At 47.2% G+C, this 17231-nt stretch overlaps 2 protein-coding genes across 8 annotated transcripts; one reads left to right on the forward strand and one right to left on the reverse strand.

Moving 5' to 3' along the window:
- The first annotated feature begins 129 nt into the window (after positions 1-129).
- SLC10A1 (solute carrier family 10 member 1) lies at positions 130-8121 on the forward strand. Of its 4 annotated transcripts, none has more exons than XM_087746461.1 (6): positions 130-428; positions 1569-2112; positions 2807-3041; positions 4535-4713; positions 5665-5861; positions 6932-8121. In XM_087746461.1, exons 2-6 carry the CDS (start codon positions 1712-1714, stop codon positions 7018-7020), a joined length of 1101 nt encoding a protein of 366 aa, XP_087602587.1. In that variant the 5' UTR covers positions 130-428; positions 1569-1711; the 3' UTR covers positions 7021-8121. The 4 variants fall into 4 exon arrangements, with proteins under 4 accessions (XP_087602587.1, XP_087602590.1, XP_087602589.1 ...); XM_087746464.1 differs by having other exon boundaries at positions 2831-3041; XM_087746463.1 differs by having other exon boundaries at positions 1673-2112.
- Positions 8122-8254: 133 nt separating this feature from the next.
- On the reverse strand, positions 8255-13048 carry SRSF5 (serine and arginine rich splicing factor 5). 4 transcript variants are annotated; one of them, XM_087746470.1, is made up of 8 exons: positions 12889-13048; positions 12262-12407; positions 11894-11964; positions 11590-11685; positions 11146-11215; positions 9772-9845; positions 9328-9438; positions 8255-9156 (listed from the first exon to the last, which is right to left on the reverse strand). In XM_087746470.1, the coding sequence occupies exons 2-8, from the start codon at positions 12385-12387 to the stop codon at positions 8910-8912; spliced, it is 795 nt and encodes a 264-aa protein (XP_087602596.1). In that variant the 5' UTR covers positions 12388-12407; positions 12889-13048; the 3' UTR covers positions 8255-8909. The 4 variants fall into 4 exon arrangements, with proteins under 4 accessions (XP_087602596.1, XP_087602594.1, XP_087602597.1 ...); XM_087746468.1 differs by having other exon boundaries at positions 8255-9159; XM_087746471.1 differs by lacking the exon at positions 9328-9438 and having other exon boundaries at positions 8255-9159.
- Positions 13049-17231: the final 4183 nt, after the last annotated feature.

The following is a 17231-nucleotide window of genomic DNA, read 5'->3' on the forward strand; positions in this document are numbered from 1 at the left end:
TCCTGCCTGCCACCAGCGGCGTTTCCAGAGCAATGGGGCTGGAGAGGTTGAGCCTGTTGAGCTCCCAGATGAATAAGAGCAGTGGACACATTAGTGCAGCATTATAATGCCCTTCAGCAAAGGGTTTAGAGCTCAGCCATATTGCAGCAGACCTCCCTGGTTAAAATCCCTTCCCCAGTCCTGCAGCAGAGAGAAAAAGACTGCAGTCCTATAACACACTATCAATTAACAACTTCCCTATCTACAAGGCTCTTTTAGACCCAGGCTTTATATTCTGCAAGCAGAGGACATGATTTTGCCAAAGGGAAAGATTTTCTTGAAGCAGAAGGACTGAAGAGTGCTATCGCTCACCGAGCTTGGCCAGGAAGGGATGGAGCAGCGAGTAATCTCACCGAAGCCTCCTACAGCCGCATCCACAGTCATGTAAGGTAACGGCATTCACTTCGCTCTGGTTTAATGTGCTCAGCTCTGTATGTTTCTACACCAGTTCTGGTGTGGTATGTCCCACACCAGAACTAGGGCTTGTCTCAGGCCGATTTGAAGGCAATAAATGCCTTAAATGAGGGCAAAACCTGCAGAGGGATCAGGGAGCATGGCACCTGGGGACGGGGCAGGCAGTCTGCCATGCCCCAGCATGGCAGACGAAGGGAAGCGTGTCCCCTGTACAGCCAGGGGACAGGGAGCAGCTAGGGGATGAGCAGAGGTCAGCTCTGCAGCAGCTGGAGGAACAATCTTCATCGGCCACCTCTCTGGTCCCTCTTCCTGCCTGAGCACCAGCCGCCCAGCTCCCGCTTCCCTGCACACCAGAGCTCTGCGTGCATGTTGTGCTCTGCAGCCTTGGACTGAAAGCACAAGGCGGGTTAGAGTCCAGGGTGGGTAAAAGCTGCCTATTTGGCTTTGCTTGGAGAGCTTGGGTGATGCCTGCACTGCTCACTGGATCATGATGCAGAGCTCCTCAGGCCCTGAAAGCAACACTGCTGTGCTGCAGCGAGCACGGCTGTGCACTGCAGAGATCGGTTGAGGCTCCTGCCACACAGAACCTCCCCTCAATGCTATGGAGGGAATAATATTTTGGATGTTGGTGAGGCATGGAGAATTCGTTCTTATATGCAATCAGAAAAATTCTAGACAGTGTCAGACTTACCGCATCAGGAAAAGAGACATGAAGGCCCCTGAGAGTTTGCTAGAAAAACTACTTGTCCATGGAGGAAGTTTCTTCCTAGCCCTCCTAACGAGAGATTGATTTATGGCCAGAAGCATAAGCATTTTATAACCCTCATTAAAAATCATGTACCCTGGATGCAGCATGTTTTTAAGCATTGGCCTCGGCAGTATCTTGTGGACGAGAGTTGTTCTCGTTCATTTTCCTTTGTATGAAGTGCCTGTCTTTACCAGTTTTGAATGAGTCTCCCTCTTGCTCTCACCAGCTATGTCCTCATTCACATGGTGAGAGCAGACGGTGGAGGAGGTGGGGGACCAGAGCAGAAGCTACACAAACTGCACAATGTATTACTGAAGTGAATGGCGTTCACAGCTGATTGCTCAAAGACAGATTTCTGTTTCAACAGCTGCTGAACAATAAAAGTGGTGGCCTGAAGGAGAGCTCGTGGTTTGCTTGCATTAATTGGATGTTATTTGGACTTCTGAATCAATCCCTTCCTCACCTTCCCAGCCACTTACAGAAGAAGGGGCCTCTAAACCTTTCAGCAGAATGAACAAGACCAAGGGAGCTTTTGAGAGCCCAGAGCTTTGGAGCCCAGGTCGCACGCAGAGCACCTCCTTGACCAGTGTGGCACCACCATTTGCATTCGGCCAGCAGGCCACGGACAAAGCCCTGAATGCGATTCTTATTGTGGTCCTCTTTGTCATCATGGTATCTCTGGGGTGTACGATGGAGATAGCCAAGATCACAACTCACCTCAGGAAACCTAAAGGCGTGGCAATTGCTGTAATGGCTCAGTATGGCATCATGCCCTTGACAGCGTTCGTATTGGGTAAGCTCTTCCAGCTGGGTGCTACAGAATCCCTGGCCATCCTCATCTGTGGCTGCTGCCCAGGGGGAAACCTCTCCAACATCTTTAGCCTGGCACTAAGAGGGGACATGAACCTCAGGTAAGGCAAGCTGAGCAGGTGTTCATTGCCCAGGCCAATCTAGTCGTATGTCTGGTTCAGAAGCTAGCTTAATCAACATTATCAATCCCCAAGAAGCTGGACAAACGTTAAAATACTAAGTCTAGAATATTTTTAAAGCACCCATATTGCTCAATGAGCCAATTTGTCCGTGTTTTACAATAAAACGGGATTTTGTACCTTTCTGTGAAGCATATGGCATGCTGCTTTTGATAAGATGGGTGCAGGAACACTTTTTTGCCTCCACATAGCAGTACTTATAGTATATATCTACTACATCTATCCATATAGCAGCGTATAGCTGTGTAATCTGAGCACGCTGTCTGAAGAGGCTGAATCAGTGAGAAACGTTGAACTAGCAGAACCCCACAATCCAACAAACCCCAGCGATAAAACAAGATCCAGGGGGGGAAATATGAAGCATTACTTTCTCTGTCACTTGTGAATTTCTGAAGTGTGAGCTGTACCCATAATGAGGGTCCTTTCTGAGCTGGTATAGAACTTGAATCATCTTCCCCCCTCTCTATTCATATCACGTCCTTGTACAACCTGATAGTGATGGGAAAACCTCAGTGGCAGGTTGGGAAAGAGCAAGGTAAAGTCTTATATGAAAACCATGTGTCCAGGTTAGTAAGAAAAATGAGCATATTCCATTAAAAAAGTGTCATTCTTCTAGTGAAGAATCCTTTCTTCATCCCAGCATTGTAATGACCACGTGCTCAACAGTCCTGGCAATTGGACTAATGCCTCTGCTTCTGTACCTTTACTCGGGAGGGCTATACGAGGGTGATTTGGAGGGCAAGGTGCCTTACAAAGGAATAATCACCTCCCTGGTCCTAATGCTAATCCCCTGTGCCATCGGCATCATCTTGAATGAGAAGAAACCACAGTATGCTGGCTTTACCATCAAGGTAAGAAGTATCCTGTGCTAGCTGCCTTTCAACCAAGGGCCTCAAGGAAGTTTTCAAAACTAGAGGCACAGAAATAACAACTTCTTTAAGGCATGCCACAAATCAATGAGAGGGTTGAGGACAGAACTCAAGACATCTACTTCACCACTTTAATCATTAAAATATTTGCCCAAAGTCCTCCACCTTTTCCCAACAAACAACATTTTGTAGGCAACTTCCTACCTTGCTCTCCTTTGTTGGCTTCAGTTTTAACTTCGTTTTCTTTTGCTACAAGCAGCCCTAATGAGCCTCATAGTTACTGCCCCCGACTACTGCTGTAGCCAAAGCAGACCCTAGATTTAAAAAACAAACAAACAAAAAAACCCAAACAAAAACAAACAAACCACCCCACTGTTCTCAGAGGTCTAGCCCAGGGCAAAAATCACATTACAAAGTTGCTGCTTACATTGATGAGATATCTGTCCAGCTGAAGCCAGGAGATGACTAAGTGCCCACTTATGCCTGGAATCATCTCCCTGCCTCTTTTGTACACCAGGCATTTAAACAGCAAAAGGGAAATCTGGATAACCAACTACACCATTGTCTAACTCAAGAGCTCCACTAGCACTACCCAGAGAGCTGCTAACAACGTTGTGAACCTGTTTGTCATAGATTCTTTCACTAAGGCTTCATCTCAGAGCACCTGGGATCAAGCACGGCAAGAAATGGGTGCCAAGACTTAATAACAGACCTGATAAAATGATGTTAGGAATCACTAACCTTTAAGAAGCATGGGAACCCAGGAGTCAGGCTGGAGCAGACGCAGGAGGGCCAGAGCTCTGCAAAGGTTCCTTTACCCAGCAGAAGGCAGTGATGACAGGACTGTTTTGAAAGAAGCTTTAAAAGCCTCGAATAAGAAGGTGACCTACACTGGCCCAGCTGACCCTTGGTTCATGTCCCTTTTTGCTAACACGGCTTTTCCATCTATCTTCTCCACAAAAGAGGAAGGGGATAGAGAGCTGCTTTTAAAAAACACCTGGGGAACTCCATCCAAATTGGACTCCAAACTGGAGAGACAGGCAGGAGAGCTGTGTATTCTGCCTCCCAAAATTCCCCAGGTCCTTCACCTGCTGAATCGCCAGACACCAGTGAGATGATCTGGAACGGCAGCCACCACCTTCCACTCCTGCTGTAGGCAGGCTCCACCTGTGAGGGAAGTGGTTTCCTCCCCACCTGCTTCGGGTGGAAGGGATGTCAAGCCGGACCCCCAAAGGGACTTGAACACATGGCATTGCCTGAGAAACAAGTGGCTGGTGGACCAAGCACCGGTCTTTTTGCCTATAGACCAGAAAGATCCATTGTTATTTAAGGTCTACTTGTGACAGTTATGTCCATGAAAGGCACTTAGGCACTCTCACTATACACTTATATATGTGATGGACAGGGAACTGGGCTTCTGACAAATTTTGCTGGGAATTTTCGTCTTGCCCATGTCTTGACCACTTTTATTTTAGGCAGGGATGGTTGTGCTTCTCCTGTCATCTGCTGCAATAATCGTTCTGTCTGTGGCCAATGTGGGGAGCAGTATCATGGTCGTCTTCTCACCATCCCTCCTGGGATCTTCTGCCTTGATGCCTTTTATTGGATTCCTGCTGGGCTACGTTCTCTCAGCAATCTTCAAGCTTAATGACCGGTATGTTCCTCCGCTCCCCCCTCCCCGCACTCTCGGTCACCAGAAGGAACAGAAAGGTACGACAGCTCTGGTCTATGGAGCAATGGTGAAAACATGGGTTTCAACGTGGATGTACTTCAGTAAAATAAACACTGACTGCAGCCTCCCAAAACGGGCCCTAGGAGTACAAGCAGACATGCTGCAAGCTGGTTCCAAGTCAATACTCCCACACCTTGAGTGGGGAGAGACATGAGCTCAGCCTCTGCTTGGCTGAACGGAGAGGGGAGGAGCAGCCAGCGCGGTTTTTGACGCAGGTACCTGATCACCACGGAATGGGTGGAACTCCATTATGCAGGTTCGCTGAACAAGCAGATGGATGGTTTTGATTTAAGGTCACTAGTGATCTGCTAAGCATGCGTTACCAGCCTCTGCTCTCAGTAATGAAGCTGGGGGGAGAATGAATAGCACCAAAGAACAACAAAGAATTAGGGAACACCAACAGAGACCAAACCCCAAGTGACACAACTGTTCCTCAGCTGATAATTACCCCAAACCAGTCAGTGCATTCAGCTGCAGCCCCAGGAATTCAGGATGGAAACCTTACATATAAACGCCACTCCTTCCCTTTCTCACCCTACCTAATTCAGGTAGGAGGCCCGCTAGTCCTCACTATTTTTTACCTTCACACCTTGGACTCCTCTTTTCACCTCAGAAGCAGATTCCTCCCCTGTGGGGGACAGAAGGCCTCCAAATACCATTAAGCACAAAGCCCACATTTATAACGTGATCTGTGTGCGCATCGCAAATGGAGCACGAGACAAAACTTTCTAGGGATCCCAGTATTGCTCCTGATAAAGCAGCTTTTAGCGCAAGCAAATGCACGAAGCATTGCAACAGCAAGGTGGGCAGGGTTCTTTTTAAGTGTTTGAAAGCGGATTAAATCTGTGACCCGTTTAACTTTTCCTCCTTCAGATGCAGGCGGACAGTGTGCATGGAAACGGGCTGCCAGAACGTACAGCTTTGCTCGACTATCCTCAAGGTCGCCTTCGCCCCAGAAATCATCGGCCCCCTGTACTTCTTCCCACTGCTCTACTTGCTGTTCCAGCTGGGAGAGGGACTTCTGCTGGTCCTGCTCTTTAGGATCCACGACAGAATAAAGAAACCAAGCGGCAAGTACAGCTTTGCTCCTGTATTTCTTACGCTTTCCAATCCAAACCACATACGCTTGCATACAATTACCAATGAACTACTGCTTTCTAGGGCCAGAATCAGGTTGCCCTTTAACTCAGTTACCATACCCAATACATTAAATACAAATCACAGTAAGAAATTCATAGGTAGCTGAAGACATTAGAAATTAGGACTTCTTGTATCAGCAAGAATGTTTCATATAGCTATATACTATCTATATTAATCAGTGCTGTTTTCAGAGTCCTGTGCTTAAACTAGGACAGGGCATCCTTCAAAAGCTATGACTTGCACCGAGCACATGCAAAGAACAGCCACACGCACGCCCCTAGAACTACACAAGAAATCAGATATTAACGCGACAAATTCCAGCTTCACTGTAAACGGTTGCGACATTCACTGAAGGGTGTCATTTTTGGAGGGAGGGGGAGGAAAAGGACAGACCTGCCAAGTACTGCAGCTGAAGGAAGGAAACGTGGGTCTTTTGCTAGAAAAGTACATCAATAGATTCAAGATTCATTAAAATATATATACAGTATTGGTATGAATGTGAGGTAGACTCTTCCCCAACTTCAGTAAGTCCATAATGCCCAAGTCCAGCTGAACGCCTGCAAAGACGGCTAGAGAATGCACTGCTGAATGAGGTTCTCCACCAGTCATCCCTCTGATGCTTCCAGACCAGCTTTCTCCAGTCCCTTGGGACGGAGAAGCAGCTGAGCAGCTGCTACAGGAGCACTTTACTGTATCATACAGCTATAGCTGAAGGACGACTGTTAACAGGGAAAAAAAAAACCACTCCATTTGTATCCTCAGGTGTGCCTTCAGTACAAAGCAGTGGATATTTCACACAGCCATACAGGTGCTTGTGAGACCACTATAAAAAGGGTTCAGAAATTACTGGAAACAAATGGTTTAAGTATTTTGGCAGGACTTCCAAGTTCCTTCCTCTTCCTTTATATCACCCAGGAACACCAACTGTAGCTGTGTCACAATCTTTCCATAACCTGGGTTCAGAACTGCCTGTTCTCACTTCATTTTTCCTTTTCTTCAGATGCAGCAAAGATGGTTTGTGCCGCTGTGGACACCGTTACCGCTCAAGAAATGAAACCAGCGTCTGCACCCTTCACTGTTACTTCCTGAAGACCCTGCTCCACAGACTAAGTGTCTCCCTGCCTGCCCACGAGGGACGCTTCCAGTGACCTCTACGTCATCACGACAACCCTTTGGGACAGTTCAGGGCCCCAGTTTTGCCTATATAAAAATCATGGCCTGTACCAGTTCCCATTTTTAATTTCACTCACCTCTAATTGTCCCGCTGGCACATGTTGGAAGCAGCTCCCCAAGACATTGCTGGAGATGATTAATGTAATTTCTCTAACAAAGACCCAAAACGAGGTGTGAAAGCTTCTCAGTGCGGGAGCCACCAGGACCCAGCGTGCAGCTGAGCAGCCTGTGGACCGCTGGTCGCTCCCGTTTTCCAAAACCCACGCACTGTGCAGCGTACCACTGCTCTCCACACAGCAGACGCCACAAACACGGAACACAGCTGTGCAAACTGCCTTAGTACATCCCACTTGGGTCCAGCAAGCTGTACCCCTGAAAATATGAGAGCCTTGAACATGCCTTGCTTCGTAGGAGCCAGTGAACTAAATGCAACGCCTTTTCAGGACACCATCTAGCTATCGTCACGCTACGAATCTGAGGGAAGATCGGCATGAACAGCCTCAACGTGCTACGGATGCATTGTGACCTGAGGTAATCCACCTTAATGAAGAGTAAACAGGCTTGTACCAACAACCTACGCTTCATAAACGCAGAATAACTTCTAGCCAGAAGTCACCAGAACCCTCCGTAACACTCTCTCGTAACAGGGGTGAGGGCTTGAGGGACACGGGGATCGCTGCCCCTGTAAAGCACGCTGCTGCAGCGCTCCCACCCGCCACCTTAAAAACCCCTCCTCTTCCTCCAGAATGAGGACCAATGCCTATAAAAAGATTTTACCCACACCTCGATGTTCTCTCATACACGTGTGAACAGACGAAACACACTAATGAAGTATGCTGACTACATCCATCTTTTACATTCCACGCTTGTTATCCAAACAGCGATTAAAATCTGAATGACTTGCCCATTCCGCTTCCTGCTATGAACTATGACAGCATGACTCTGCTTAGTAGCAAGGTTCTTATTTCAGAACCTAAGGATATCTAAGGACATAGCGTGATGTGTTTAAAAGGAAGCTCTCCCCCACGCCCAAAACACTCAAGAATAACTTTGCTGTAGCCCCATCTTTAAGAAACACTTTAACACTGTCCAACAACGTGAGGCGCAGTCACAAACACTTTATTAACAGTAAGAACACACTACAAGTAGAGACATGTTTCTTTATACTTTATTTGAGCTATTTAATTCTTACGTATCAAGAATTAGGGTGCTTTATAGAATACTATTACCACAGGGCAGTGAAACGGGCATTTTTAGTGTAGTGCAAGTCATATTAAATGAAAAGCTTTTAAAATAAAGTTTTATTACCAGTACTGACCAGCACTTAATCTGCTGACCTATAACTGAAACAATGGTTCAAAAGCACAAAAAAATACCCTCTGAAATAAAGCTTTATGTACAGCACATGTAGAGCTCTTCGATGCCTAAAGCTATTAGTTTAATTTGTGATATTAAACTAATATTCCGAGTTGCTATTCACAGTTGAATATACTGGGAATTAAGTGTTCAGATGACTCTTTTTGGAGTACAAAAACATTTGTCTGCTTTAGCTATAAAGAGCTCTGCCCATATACACAAACTATACACTTCAGACATTCACAAAAAATGTGAGCAAGAAAACGGTTATCAAAAAAACATTTAATACAATTAGTCAATAACCCTGCCCACCATGGTCCACATCTACAAAGTACCCCCATCCCTCCCCCCTCCCCATCCAAACCCTTCCCCACAGAAAGTCACATACTTACCACAAGTTTTAGCAAGTATGGTTTAAAAAAGGGCCCCCAGGGCAAGTTAGTTATAGTTCAGTTGCCACTGTCAACAGATCTCGACCTCGATCTAGACCTCTGCCGATCCACAGATGATGGGGATTTAGATCTACTGGAAGAACCACGTTTCTGGCTCTTCTCTGGCATTGGAGATCTACTAACTGATCGAGACTTGCTACGGCTCCTACTCCTTGACCTGCTGTAAGACTTGCGGCTGCGGGAACGGGAACGGCTACGAGACCTGGATGAGCTCCTGCTACGAGACCGTGACCTGCTTCTGGACCTACTGAGGAGACAAAGAGCACTGGTGTTAGCAATAACACGTCATGGACCACAACCACCAGGCAATTCACTGGTCTCCATTTCAGGTGCCTGGTCACTGACTTCAAAGTTTTCTCCATGAATATTTAAGCATTATTTAAGAGATTTAATCATTACATTAAGAAATCCATACCTGTGCCTTTTGCTGCCTTCAATTAATTTGATTTTCCTTCCATTAATTTCTTTACCAGAAAGCTTTTCAATAGCATTCTTTAAATCACTGTAAGAGGCGAATTCAACCACCCTACAGAAAAAAAAAAAACCCAAAGCAAAAAAAACAACACAGAGCTCACTATTACAAGTTGCAATTTTGATGATAGAGCAAAACATACTCTGGGGAGGAAAAAAAAAACCAAACAACTCAAAAAACCATCACACTGCTTAGTCATCCCTTGTCATAACTCAAGCATGAACAGAAGAATTCCCCTCCTCAAATACCAGAGAATGCATTTTCAAAGGGTAGCTAAATTAAACCATGAACAGCTGCCTAGCACTGAAAGCAGCCAGCTTCCCTCCCCAAATATTATACATACAAACATTACTCGACAGCTTTCAAGACATGATTTTAGAGGCTTACCCTTCATTTAACTTAGGTCTGTGTGCATCTGCAAAGGTTACTTCCCCAGCTTGTCTCATGAAGTCTTTGAGATCCTAACACAAGACCAGTTATGTTATGCAAAGAAGTGAAATTAATACTTATCTATATAGAAATAGTTAAAAACAAACAAAAGAAACTTATGACTACTGAAAGAGAAGATGTTAGATAAACTACAAACATGGCAATTGCCATACTTGTATTCTATCAAAACTGTATTATCTATACCAGGGCACGAAATAAATGAAAAAAGCATATTGCTTTAAGCAAAATGCTAATAAAGTGTCTTAACATTAAGGGAAATATTAGTCTACAAAGATTATATAGATTAAATAAGAAAGAGAAAGAAAGAGAGAGAGAGAGAGAGAGAGAGAGAGATAAAAAAAAGTACATTTGTATTTATACTGGACTGAGTGTGAAATACTGCCCATATATTTTTGTACTACTTCAGTCTCCATTTAAATTACGAGTCTTATATACATAGAGAATTACATTTACGTAACACCAATTATTTTGTGCCCCATATGTCATTAAAAATATAGTTTACTTTACCTTCATTAACATTTCCCTAGGCTAGCCAAGCAGCAAACTGCATTAAGCGACCGGAGATACCGTCATGATATATGCCCGACTGGCTCTTCGCCACCCACTTGACGAACACTACCCAGTCGATGGAAGCCATTAATCGCACTGCCCTCCCTATTAGGAGACTATTGATGGATCCAGACATTCTCTATGCTTGATGTTACCAAGGACCACTTTACTGCGATCAGGATTCCAACGACCACCTAATTTCGTATCTTTCAACTCTTTTCGACCAGGACCTCTTTATTCGGAAGCGTTACAGGAAGAACAGCTCTCAACTTAGGAATCAGATCTCGTTAACGCCTGGGATCGCTGCAATGTGGCACTTTAAGGAGTGCATCGATTACGTCTAGACCGGCAAACACAGATCTAGAGGTGGCCAAGTGACACTGTAGGAGCTGACTGGAAAGTCAACCAGGCCCAACCAAGAGTGACCAAGACAGAACGATTAGGATAACCCACAGGCACTCCTCGTCATAAGGCCAACGACACAGATAGGCTGGCAAATAAAGGGTTTAATATGTGGTTAAAATGGATTTAAAAAACAAGAAAAAAATAAATATATATCCTCAAATATATACATTCATTATTATTATAAATTAAAATTAACTAGTTTTCATTCAAAATATTTAAATTACATTATTTAAAATTACATTAATTACATAAACATTTTTAATAAATTAGATTTAATTTTAATTAATTATTTTACAAAATAATTACATTACATACCCATTAAACGAAGTCAAAATAGTTAATCGTGTTTCAACAAACCTGCCAGCTGACTCGGGAAGACAAATTTTCAACTATGAGGCGATTTTCTGTTCTTACAGGTGGGGCATTTCTGTTTGGAAGTAAACAATTTTTAGACTTTTATTAGCAATCAAAACCATAGACTCACAGAATCGTTAAGGTGACCGCCTGTTAATATTAACAAAGGCTGTACCAGTAACCAGTGTCAGCATATCACCATTACTACTACGACTTAACTGTGTAATGCCCTGAGTAATCTAGGACAAGCATTAAGTACTTTGGGGAGGGAGCATAAAGATGACACGCATATCTGACAAGTTTTGTAATCCTCACTATCCTACTGCAACATCAAATGACTGACTAAAAAGGCAATACCTTCTAATATCTCATTCTAGCTCAAGTTCTTGGACCAGATGAGCTCACACTATTCTTTTTTAAACTATGTCACTTCAAAGTTATACATACCTCCTGTCACTACGTGGACGGCGGCTACTAAAACGGTCAGAGTACCTCCCTCTGCCTCTACCCCTAGAGCGTGCTCTTGCATGCTCAATTGTAACCCTGGGGGGGAAGAAAAAAAAAAAAAAAGGAAACCAAACATTTCCACATTTTCCTTCTTACATATTCCTTCATAATTGTAGTTACTGGGACCCCACTCCTCCCACATAAAATAGTTTAAACAGTACTGATAACACAATGCGGGTTAAAATTGACTCACTTCTTATTTTAGATATTCAAGCTTATATATTCATGAAATAGGGTACATCACCTCTCACTGCAAAGCTCTTTTCCATCCAATTCATAGACAGCATCATCCGCATCCCTCGGATCCTCAAATTCCTGCAAAACCACCACCGCAAAAACATAAAAGTAAAAAATTACGTCTCTGAGAAATTAACAAACGCTTATTTGCCACATAGCACACTTAGCTGAGCGCGTTAATAGCGTTATCTTTAGAAGTAGCTTCGTGCACATCAAACGCGAAAGAGACGAGAGTGACCACCAAGGGACAGGGGCCGACAGGGGCCGACAGGGGCCGACAGGGGCCGACAGGGGCCGACAGGGGCCGACAGGGGCCGACAGGGGCCGACAGGGGCCGACAGGGGCCGACAGGGGCCTGCGGAGGGGCGCACTCACCACAAACCCAAACCCCCTCTTCAGGTCGATGTCCCGGATGCGGCCGTATCCCTTGAAGAACCTCTCCACATCCTTCTCCCTGGCGGCCGGGTTCAGCCTCCCGATGAAGACGCGGCAGCCGCTCATGGCTGTGGGCGCGGAGCTCGCTGCGGGAGACACGGCGCCCAGCCCGTCAGCAGCGGCCCCGCCGCCCCCGGCCCCGCCCGGTGACTCAGCGCGCCCCGCCCCGCCGCAGTCCGCAGCCGGCCCGCGGCCCGGCCTCGCCCCCGCTCCGGCCCAATGGGAAGGAGCCGGGTGGACCCCGCCTCAGCCTGCGCCAATGGCAGCCCGACTTCCCGCCGGCGGCCCCGCCCCGCCCCGCCGCGCACGCGCGCCGCCCCCGCCGAGCGAGGGAAGAAAAGCCAACGCCATCGCTCCGCCACAAAATGGCGGCCCGGGCCGCGCCCAACAGCGACGCCGACGACGCCCACCCCGCGGAGGGCACGAGAGTAACACAGAGCAACGAGAAAAAAAACCGGCCGCCGCTCGGAGGCTGGCCGGCTGCCCTGCCGCCAGCCCCCTCCGCCACCCGTGCTGCTCCCCCGCGGCGCTGCGCTCCGCAGGGAGGCCCGCGGGCCTGTGACGAACCTGGGCTGCAGGTCTCGGTGCGGGCCGAGCCGGGCAGGCGCGGGGCGGTCAGCGCTGGGCTGGCGGGCAGCTCCCTCCTCCCTGGGCGACGGCCGGCTGCGGACTGCCGCGCCACCCCGCCGCTGCGCCGCCAAATGGAGGCGGCCCCGCGCGTCACCGCCGCCCCATGTGACGCTGGCGCGGCGCGGCGATTGGCTGAGGCGGCGGCCCCGCCCCTTCCCCGGAGAATCTGGGTCAGGGCGGGGAGGGGGCGCGGCCGGGCCCGGCCCTCGGCGCGGGGGGCACCGGCCCGGCCCCGGGGCACCGCGCCGGGGCCGGCACCGGCACCGGCACCGCTCGCAGCCCTCCCGCAGGGCCCGGGGCCCGGCCCTGCCTGCGTGGGAGCGAGCGCCCCCAGCCCCTCGCTGCCTGCTCCCCTGTAACCGGGCCTTCCCGAGCCCCTCCTGGGTGCGCGGGGGGAGGATGGCCGCTGCCGTACTCGCCTTGGCTCGTCAGCGCAGCCGTCCTGGCCTAGGTGACCGGTGGCGGTACGCTAAAGCTGCCTGTGTGGGAAGGAAGGTGGCAGCGGTGTTAATGCCCGTCCGGAGCGTGGAAAGCACGGTGCGTTACTTCATCTGGAAGCCATGTTGAGAGGGCAGTGGAAGCACAAACAAGCCTGGATTTTCACAGTGTTGCGTAGCACGGGGCTGTCATTAAAGCTGAGGTGATGGGTTAAACACAACATAACAGACGAAAAACTGGGCTGCGCTTGTCGCTTGTGTGCCAGGCAGGCACAGGGGTGGGCAAGGTCTTGCAGGAACAGGCGTTTCTCTGCCGGCCATGATGAGCAGAGAATGAGAGGATAAAAATACGTAAGGAGCACCTGATCTATTTGGATCCTCATTTGGAATCAAGTGTGCGATGACAAGGTAGAGAGCTGAGCTTCGTTTCTGCTTTACATAACTCTGCAGAATTTATCCCAGCTTGGCTCCAAGATGATTGCAGTAAAAGCAAGAGATTATCCCCAGGGGCATTTGAAATGCAGAAGACATCTGGAACGTGAAGATACACGCACTAGTTTTCTAACACAGAAGTTGCAGCTCTGTGACTGTCATTGCCAGATTTGTGCACTGCCGGATCAGTTGGCTTTACACAAAGAGTTAGCCAGCAGTTATAGCTACATCAGGTTGACCTGAGGGCAGTATGACCCTTTTGATAGCATTTCCCTGACTTGTCACCTGGAGTCCCGTGCCGCCTCGAGTCCTAGCCCGTACCCATTCCCCTTGTGGACTGTGAAATGCCATTTTTGTTACACCCGCTGTCTGTTATTAATCAGCTCTATGGGGACGAACTTCTCTTTTTCATGCTTAGTCACTGACGTAGAGTAAATTTCCCTGGAACAATACTGCACATGATGCCACTGACATCATAGCTTTATATGACTGCCCCCGCACAAGCTCCTCAAATGGCAACAGCGTGCAGAGTCCCCAAACCGGGAAAGTTATTTCTGCTATGTGCAGACAATGATGACAAAGGCCACAGTGTACCTAAAGGTTTAGCGAGGGCAACTGGCAGCGTCGCCTGCTTTTCTCTTGGATTACAAAGATGCGTACTTCCATTCTGCGCAGCGTCTGGGTTTGCGAGAAAAGCAAGGATGATGCATGGGAGAATCTGCAGTAGAGGGAGGACTTTGAGCAATGAAAGACAACACTTGGGATTATCCCTGTAGATCATAACCTTTACCTGCTGAGGAAGATACATTCAGATGTGCTGTCTAACATTTAACACTGCTAATTTTATAATGAGTTACGATGCTCTAACAGGTGCCATGGGAACAGACGATCGTGTTCCTGTCAACACTGGGACTCTTCTGACTGCAGAGTGAGCTGGTTCACAAAGCTAAACAGGCAAAAACTAGCCCTGGAAAAAGGAGCAAGCAGATGTCTGCTGGTTTAACTCCCTGAAAACCAGCTTGCAGTGGGATAAAAACAAGGGTTAGCGCTGGACAGAGAGGAGGGGAAGGGGCAGGAGCACCCCATTAAGGAAGAGCTGTTCATTTTAGCAGTGTGAAACTGCAGCCTAAAAAGCATTGTACTTGTTACTGCAAGGCAGTAATCTCTCTGCATCTCATTTTTAGACCACTGGGAGAAGAGAAGCACAAGTCAGGAGGGGACCCAGCAGACAATAATCACTCTTTAAAAGGTTCCTGTGTTACCCAAGGGTGTTACCAACATAAAGGTCATACGCTCTTTTACTCGCATGGGCTTCCCACATGAGGGTCATGATCAGGCACATCTGTTTCCTACCCAGTTTCGCTGAGTTTTATGTTAACAGGAAGGAGTATTTCTCTCTTTGGTTTGAGGCTAAGACCACCTAGGCCTCATTAATATTCTTGCTGCTGGCTAACCCAGTAATCTCCACACCCCTACCTTCCTTGCAACTCTGGGCTGCTGAAAGCCACACAAGCAGGCTGAAATCCCTCTAGCGAATTCATCAAGGTATAGGTAACTACAGTGACTATTTAGAAGCGGAAAGGGCATGAAGCAGGAGAAGATTAAATGAAAGTGGAAATAAAGTCCCAGCCAGCCACCATTACCAAAATAGTGAATAGGGATTAACTCTTCACTGTCTCTTCCAAATATAAAAATTAGATGTCATCAAATGAAACTAGTGAAGTCCAAGTTCAAAACATGCAAAAGGAGGTGGTTCTTCACCAACTGATAGTAGAACTCTGGAATAACTTGCTGGAGGATGCTCTGGATACAAGAAATTCATGTGGTTTCACCCTACAGACAGCTTTAAACCAGAGGGGAAGAAGGAACAGGAAAAAAAAAAAAAAGGAGGAGAGAGAGAGAGGAAAAAAGAGAGGCTCCAATTCAGAGACTCCACCTGCCACTGCTGAAGACCCTCTGCAAAAACTACTGCCCCTTAGGTCCACAGTGAAGCTGCTGGTATGAGCCATGCAGCCAAAGAGTCAGCACTTGCCCAGTTCTGCAACAGTTCCGTGAATGGAAGCAGAAATGTCGCTAGCATCCTCTTCTGCTACTGGTGAACATATTTGTTATTACTTTCACTATGGTTCTCCATGTTAATCTCCTCTACCTTTCTTTACTTTCTCCGTTCCTGTATGCTTATTTGCCTATGCATTCTCTGTCCTTTTTTCCAAGGCTCTGTGAACTAACATATTTCTCTTACTGCTAGACTCAGTGTAGCTCTCTTAAAGGCAGCAGCAATGAGGGCTCAGGAGCTGCTCTGCAAAAGTCTCAAGGAGATGGCAAAAACTAAATAGATAATTTATTTACTCTTTGAGCACCAATTGCTTTTCTTCAAAATATTTGGAGAAAGAAAATGAAAATTGACCTAAAATAATAGAATAACAGACATTGAGAAATAAGTTTGTCACTGGGTTGTTCCATTTTTCTGCTTTTCAGGAAAGCTAAACTTCAAATTGCTTAAATTCAAATATATGGATTTCTCATACGTTAGTGTCAGGCTGAGAGTCCTTGCCGGCCAAGCAGAAACCTATGTAGCTGTAGCACCCTTTTTCCACTGGACTGTAATTCAGATAGAAACGTGCTGTCACGGGGCTGGGTTACTCAGCAGTAAGTAGTCAGGGAGCCTGACTGAGGGCTGCTCTTCCACAGCCCGAATGGATCCTCGTTGCCTAACCGGCCTTCTTTCAGCTGGCTCCTGCTAGAGCCCCTTGGATACAGTTCCTCACTTGCCTTTCCTAGCCAAACGTAATAATTAACGTCCTATTAATTATAGCTCAGCAGCAATAGTCAGCTAGTTCCGCAGGTGCCTTATGGTAACAGGGGGATCTGTAGCTCGTCGCTGAAGTTGCAGACCTGAGCTCGTGGTTCGGGTGAGGCTGTTATTCAGGGCTGTGCTAATGGCTGTGGCTCAGGAAAAAGCAGGGGAGCCAGGAACCCACCACCTCTTCTTCCCTGGGATATGGAGCAGGCACTGCCTGTGTCTCTGCCTCTGCGTGAGGCAGTTCAGGGAGACTGACTTAATACCGATAAGGTGTTACACACCATCACATTTTTTACATTATCTAGTACCTGCCACAAAATTTAGCTTAGCTTTATGTTTTTATGCCGAATTTATACCAGCTGCAAAAGGACAGGTGGTACCTGGTCCAACATGATGCTTACAGGTACAAAGTGGAAAAGATTGGTTTTCTCCTTGGGTTAATATTTGAATCATCAGAACAGGTTTACACCAGCTCAGTGTGTTTAGTTGTAGACGCTGAATGTGAACTCATGAGGAAGTTACTCTCAACACTGTGAAAGCAAGCTATAGACAGCTACAAAAACACTTTACTGGGTCAAAGCTATTTATAAACCTTCAGAGGGTAACAG

The sequence above is a fragment of the Nipponia nippon genome, unplaced genomic scaffold (genome assembly GCF_047370975.1).
Source record: "Nipponia nippon isolate SJK-2023a ecotype South Korea unplaced genomic scaffold, ASM4737097v1 scaffold_10, whole genome shotgun sequence".
In the NCBI taxonomy this organism is placed as follows: domain Eukaryota; kingdom Metazoa; phylum Chordata; class Aves; order Pelecaniformes; family Threskiornithidae; genus Nipponia; species Nipponia nippon.

Coding starts and splice junctions, on each gene's coding strand:
- SLC10A1 (XM_087746461.1), top strand. CDS start 1,712: ATGAACAAGACCAAGGGAGCTTTTGAGAGCCCAGAGCTTTGGAGCCCA. Junction 2,113..2,806: donor AGAGGGGACATGAACCTCAG/GTAAGGCAAGCT, acceptor TCATTCTTCTAG/TGAAGAATCCTTTCTTCATC. Junction 5,862..6,931: donor CAGAATAAAGAAACCAAGCG/GCAAGTACAGCT, acceptor CCTTTTCTTCAG/ATGCAGCAAAGATGGTTTGT.
- SRSF5 (XM_087746468.1), bottom strand. CDS start 12,387: ATGAGCGGCTGCCGCGTCTTCATCGGGAGGCTGAACCCGGCCGCCAGG. Junction 11,965..12,261: donor AGAGGGGGTTTGGGTTTGTG/GTGAGTGCGCCC, acceptor GTGGTTTTGCAG/GAATTTGAGGATCCGAGGGA. Junction 9,160..9,327: donor GAAGGCAGCAAAAGGCACAG/GTATGGATTTCT, acceptor TTGTCTCCTCAG/TAGGTCCAGAAGCAGGTCAC.